Source organism: Capra hircus, chromosome 7 (assembly GCF_001704415.2).
Source record: "Capra hircus breed San Clemente chromosome 7, ASM170441v1, whole genome shotgun sequence".
In the NCBI taxonomy this organism is placed as follows: Eukaryota; Metazoa; Chordata; class Mammalia; order Artiodactyla; family Bovidae; genus Capra; species Capra hircus.
In genome coordinates this window covers 97,194,744-97,200,743 of record NC_030814.1, presented here as the reverse complement: position 1 = coordinate 97,200,743, position 6,000 = coordinate 97,194,744, and the positions used below count along the sequence as shown (strand labels likewise).

General features: G+C 59.4%; 1 protein-coding gene and 3 non-coding genes across 4 annotated transcripts; all 4 read left to right on the top strand.

Moving 5' to 3' along the window:
• MIR181C (microRNA 181c) lies at positions 1,617-1,709 on the top strand. The gene has a single exon (NR_129612.1). It is a non-coding gene; the product is annotated as a microRNA 181c (primary transcript).
• On the top strand, positions 1,775-1,904 carry MIR181D (microRNA 181d). The gene has a single exon (NR_129613.1). It is a non-coding gene; the product is annotated as a microRNA 181d (primary transcript).
• NANOS3 (nanos C2HC-type zinc finger 3) lies at positions 2,163-3,791 on the top strand. The gene has a single exon (XM_018051680.1). It carries the CDS (start codon positions 3,267-3,269, stop codon positions 3,789-3,791), a length of 525 nt encoding a protein of 174 aa, XP_017907169.1. The 5' UTR covers positions 2,163-3,266.
• Positions 4,930-5,900, top strand: LOC102191228. The gene is made up of 2 exons (XR_001918361.1): positions 4,930-5,111; positions 5,577-5,900. It is a non-coding gene; the product is annotated as an uncharacterized LOC102191228 (transcript).

Here is a 6,000-nt window from a genome sequence, read left to right as displayed (position 1 = left end):
TGCTGGGCGGGTGGATGGTCCTTGGGAGAGGAGGCTCCGCGCGGAGCTCCAAACGGGTGGGAACCGGACTCGTCCCGGGTGGGCGAGAGGGCGGGCTCTGGGCAACGCGATCCAGGTGGGGGGCGGGTCTTACGGGAGTCGGCCTCCGAGGGGGTCCCCGGCGGACCTTCGCGGAGTTGAGATCCCTGGGAACGACCTTGGGGACGCGTAGGGACGCGGTCTCTGGGGGTCTGGGAAAGAGGATTTGAGAGGCCCTAGAGGGCGGGGGCTCCCGGAGACAGCTGTAGATGGGAGGCCAGCGGGGGTGGGCTCAGAGGGCGAGGCCCCGGGGCTGGCCTTGGAGAAGCTGGGTGGGCTCTTGGAGGACAGGCTTAGGAGGCGTGTTTTATGGAGATTGATTTTGGGGGCGGGCTACACGGGAGTCTATCTGGGCGGGCTCTAGAGGGAGGGTCCTAGGGTTGTGCCATTTGGGGGTGGGCTCCGAGGGGGCGGGCCTTGGGTGTGGGACTGGAGTCGGTGGCTTGCGAGGGGCAGGTCTCTGGAGGCTGGCTCTAGGTGGGGGTCTCGAGGGTGGGGCTCCGAGCGCCGCGCTGCCTCTGGCCGCCTCCGCGGAAGGTCATTTTTGGGTTTACTCAAGCTCAGCACACCTGGGGGCTCTGGTTTGCCTTAAGTGTTACGACAAGCGGTTCATCCTTTGGGGCTGGGGCTCAGTGAAATGGAAGGGGACTGGAAATTTGAAGTCCAGGCCGTTCTCTGGCGAGGGGGTGGGTCCCAGACCTCCCAGACCCAGGGAGGTGGGGAGCAGCCTCCCCTGAGACTGCGCGTGGGGGCACCCTAGGGGGTGGGCGGCTAACTCTACAGCGGTCCCTGGAGGGAGGGACGGGACCGGGTTTGAGGGTGAAGAAATGGGGAAGGGCAGTAACGGGGCAACCCTCGCGTGGTTATGCGCTTGGGCCCGGGTCTGATCCCGACAAGGGCCAAAGTTTGGAAGCCCGGGACCCCCTGCGATCCTCTAGCTTCGCCGGCAGTTGGACCCACAGGCGGGCTGGGCAGCGGCCCCACCTCGGGGCTCGAATTTGCAAAGTGCAGACTCTGACAACCCAACCCCCCCACCACCGTGGGTTGTTGTGATTATAAACCATTGTGTCCGGAACACGGTGAAGCTCACTGAAGGTATTACATTGTATTAAAATGACTTGTTTATCTCTCCGTTGCATCCATGCCCCCGGGGCCAGAACCACTTGGCCTCCAGACCTCTTGGGGCCACTCCGAATCCCTCCCCTGCCTCTCGCTAAGGGTGCCCTCTGGCCTGTTTGCCAAACTGACAATTGGAAGAAATATGCACCTTTGAGGGCCCTTTTGAGAATGCTTTGACTAAATGGGTTAGAAGCCCAGCGCCCACTGCTGCTATTTGCATAGCAAAGGTGACAGAAGTATCTGCTGTTACTATTACTTAGATTTATCTCCTTTTTCGGTGTCCTGGAGCAGGGAGTTGGCTCCTGCTGTTTTCTGACTTAATAGATTCTCTAAGTCTCTCATTGCCTTCCCCTCTCCTCCCTCACCCTACCCGGTTCCTTGACCCCCTCAACCTCCACTCCCCACCCCCAAGGAGTTGTCAAGGGTTTGGGGGAACATTCAACCTGTCGGTGAGTTTGGGCAGCTCAGGCAAACCATCGACCGTTGAGTGGACCCCGAGGCCTGGAACTGCCGTCCACCCACCCATCACGACCCCCAACTTTCAGATCTGGGGCAGGGGCAGGGGATCCCGAACACATCCCCTCCCTTAGGCCACAGCAAAGGTCACAATCAACATTCATTGTTGTCGGTGGGTTGTGACGGAGACCAGACCCACCGAGGGATGAATGTCACTGTGGCTGGGCCAGACACAGCCTCGGGGGAATGGGATGGAGGATACAACCCACCCCGGACTCCCCTCCTCCCGCCCCCCCAAACTGCTCAGCCAGAACCCGACCCTGACCCTGGCCTCTCACCCCTCGAGGAGGGCTGGTGTCTGCAATCCTTACAGACACAGGCTGGATTTGGGGGACTCAGTCCTGGAGGGCTGTGAACAGGAATTATAAGTTTAGGACTGGGCAGCTGAAAAACCTTTCTGAAAGGGATTAGGGGTCCCTGCTTCCAGAAGGCTCAGTGAAGCTTTCTTGAATGAATGAATGAGTGAATGACTGAGGTGTGTAGGTGGCACGTCACCTCTTCTCTGAGTTCCAGTCTTGGGCCCTGCTTTCTCACCCTCCTTACCTGGTACCTGCAGACCCCTCCTTTACCTTCAGTCGCCCACCTAGCCCCTGATGTCCGTTGATCACCTGCCAGTCTGTGTCCCACCTGGGTGACTCAGGGGCACACTGCATCCTCCTGAGATGGAGCACAGGTCTCATTTGAGAGGGCGATCAAGGTGCTGGCGAATGCTAGGGGTCTCCCCTCTGGCCCGTTAGCCCCACCTGTGCCTGTGCTCTCTTCTTCCCCATAATTCTCAGTCTCAAACCCTTTTCCACCCCAGGACCAGGAGAGACTGACCCCACAACACCTAAGGCTCCTGTAACTGGTGGGGGAGGCAGGCTTTGTGTTTGTCTTTGTGAATAACCTCAGGGCAGATGGCTTCAAACCCCAGTTTGTTCATCAGTTAAAAGGAGGTTCCACTGACAAGGGGTGTGAAAGCTCCCTGAGGGTGACCAGAGCCAGGGGCCTTGGTCCTGTCCCCCCCACCCCATAAGTCAGGCCCATCCTCCTTCCAAAGACAGCTGGAACATCAGCAGCTCCCCCTCCCCCTCCCCCAGTCCAGGAGAAGGAAGAAAGAAGTTACTAAGTTACTGGCTACAGCAATGCTAGTCTTTGGGGTGGGGCTTCCAATGCCCCCACCTGCATCACTCTGGTTCTCTAGGAGGCTTAGACAAGGGTAGCCCTCTCAATGCCCTCTGGGTGGGGTGTGTGGCTGCTTATTGCTGGTGCTCCCTGCAGCCTGTGTCTTGTCACGCCCCCTCACCCCTGGCCTACCCAGAGGCCATGCAGCCCCGTGGCAGGTGCATTTCTGGGGGAGCTGCAGCAAGCCCCCTGTGATGATAGGGAACCTCCTACAGCCTGCTCCTCCCTCTTCACACCCCCTTGGAGTATAAGGAGGGAACTGACAGCCCAGACTCCTCTGCTCCAGAGAGGGAAGGGAAGGGAGAGGAGGCAGGGGTAGAGAGACCAGCTTGGAGGCGGCTGGGTTTCTCCTCTCTTCTGCCCCTCCGCCTGGCACACGGGGCCCAGCCATGGGGACCTTCAACCTGTGGACAGACTACTTGGGTTTGGCACGGCTGGTGGGGGCTCAGCGTGAGGAGGACGAGCCGGAGACCAGGCTGGACCGCCAGCCAGAAGCAGCGCCAGAACCGGGGGGTCAGCGACCCAGCCCTGAATCCTCACCAGCTCCCGAACGCCTGTGCTCTTTCTGCAAACACAACGGCGAGTCCCGGGCCATCTACCAGTCCCACGTGCTCAAGGATGAAGCGGGCCGGGTGCTGTGCCCCATCCTCCGCGACTACGTGTGCCCCCAGTGCGGGGCCACCCGCGAGCGCGCCCACACCCGCCGCTTCTGCCCGCTCACCGGCCAGGGCTACACCTCGGTCTACAGCTACACCACCCGGAACTCGGCTGGCAAGAAGCTGGTCCGCTCGGACAAGGCGAGGACGCAGGACACTGGACACGGATCGCGCCGAGGAGGAGGCGGCGGAGGAGGTGCCTGTGCAGGTGGCTGGGGGGACTCGCTGCACAGGGGGTTCTGCCCTGGGCTGACTTAGAGCCTTTGAGAAGTGGGTTAACCCCTGGGCTGACCCACTTCAGAGGGTTGGGTGGGGGACAGAATCCATACATAATAGAAGCTTAGAACTGTGTTCTAGAACTGTTGCCCCAGTGGGTAAGCTAGGGCTGGGGTTCCCTGTGTGGCCTTGGGCAAGACACTCTCCTTCTCTGGGCCCATAGAGGGAACGTTTTTTTCAGGTGGAGGGTGATCTTAGCAGGGAGGCCGTGGGGACTAGTGATGGGGTCTGGCAACAGGTACAGCAGGGGCTGCAATCTTGTGCGGAATGTAGGCGCCATGTGACCAGAGGGAAACAACCTCACTTGTCCACTCATTCGCCAGGTGGTTTGTGAGGCTTGTCCTGTGCCAAGCACTGGCTGGGCTTGGCCCTCAGTGGTAGATAGGAGAGTTATAACAGAAACGGGAGTCTAAAGGGAGCACCCGAGCTAGACAAAGCGGTCCAGGAGGGCTTCCTGGAGGAAGTGACTCCTGGAAACCTCATTCAGTTTGGTGAAGTGCTGAAGGGAGTCTGGGCACTGGGGCTCATTAGGGAACTTGGTCAAATTCTGTGCGTCTGGGATGGGAGTATGCGTGCACGTAGGGTGGAGGGGAAGGTGTCAGAAATTTCGGGGAAAGGCTCCTTGCTGATCGCCTTGAAGAGTTTGGACTTGGGTACTAGGGAGCTGAGAAAGAGACAAGAGCAGGTCTGTGTGTTAGACTGTGCCTGTGTTAGACCTTGGCTAATGGGTTGGGCTGTGGGGGTGGATTCGAGGGGGTTGAAAGAAGTTGGTCCTCCAGGCAGAGGTATCCGAGTTGGCATCAGTTTGGAAGGAAAGAACCATGAGTTTGCTGTGTGGGGATCACCCCCGGAAGGGTGGCTGGAGGCTCCCTAAGGTCTAGACGCACAGCCACAGAGCGTTCCCTCCATCTTGCTCATCAAATTCGGATTCCAGTTATGCAGGTCTGCGTGAGGCCAGAGCATCTGTACTTCTAACTAGATCCCCTTGACCTCCGTAGCCGGCAGGGTGTGAGTAGCTAGGCTTACATATCAGCAGTTACTATTACAGACTCGAAAGACCTTCGCTTCTGCAGGTTCTTAAGAGAGAAATCCGTTTTAGCAACCTTGGGGAAGTCAGCCAACAGAGGGACCGGTTTGACCGGGCGGTACCCCAGTACTGCCTCTCTGATCAGACTGGGGGCCCCTCGGAAAGTCACCAGAAGGGAGGACCTCTTCCTATCCCGGCGGCTGTGCGGGGAACACGTTAGAAGGGTTGTGAGACTGCCCGCGGGAGAGGATAGTATTCCTGCGAGGTCTGACAAGGTACAACTGGGAGAGGGAGGAAGCGGAAGGGACACAGAGACGATGGTCTCAGAATCTTCCTTTTTCCCCTTAAGCCCTAGGGAACAGGAAAACTTGATTCCGTGGGGGTGGAATGGGGTCGGGGAGCCCTCACCGCGATATTGGCACGGAAAGGCTGCCTGAGGCTGTCCTCCCAGGAAACTTTCTGATTGTAACAAATCCGGGGTTCCCGGAGCCCTGCGGCCTCGAGGGGGCAGCGCGGCAGGACGGAGTTGGGAGTTTCCGTCGCTTTGTGTCTGGCTCTGGGTCCCAGCTGGGACTGCCCGGGGCTGGGAATAGCGCAGGGGTGCTAGTCCAGAAGGTGCCTGCAGGTGGCGCCAGAGCCCCGGCAGCTCTGCAGGTTGAGTCGGAACTTCCGGATCATCGAATCATCCCTATTACTAAATGCTTTTCTCCTCCCCCACCAACTCTGCTTTTAAAATCTAGGTTCCAAAGGTGCCAGGAAGTCTTCTGGAACTCCTCCCTCTTCCTGCTGCCCCTCTACTTCTGCCTAAGGAGACTGGCGCGGGCAGGATGACGCCTTCACCTGGGGATGGGGACCCAGCCGGGGTTTCAGGGAAGACCCACCCTCCGAGGATCCGCCCCTAGACGGTGCCTTCAGCCCGGGGACTTGGCAAAGGAGCCGGGTCTGGGACCACCGCCCAAAGCGCGCCCGACCCCGTCACTGAAGGGGGTGGTCCTCAGGCACCCCTGCCCTTCTTCCCCAGCGCTCGGCACCCAGTCAGCGCTCAATAAATGTTTATGAATGGATCAGCGTCATACGAAGCCGGGTCTTGGGACAAGGTATCGTGAACTGCGCCGCTGGGGCTGTCGCGTCCCTCAGCCTCCACATCTTACTCTGATCTCCGGT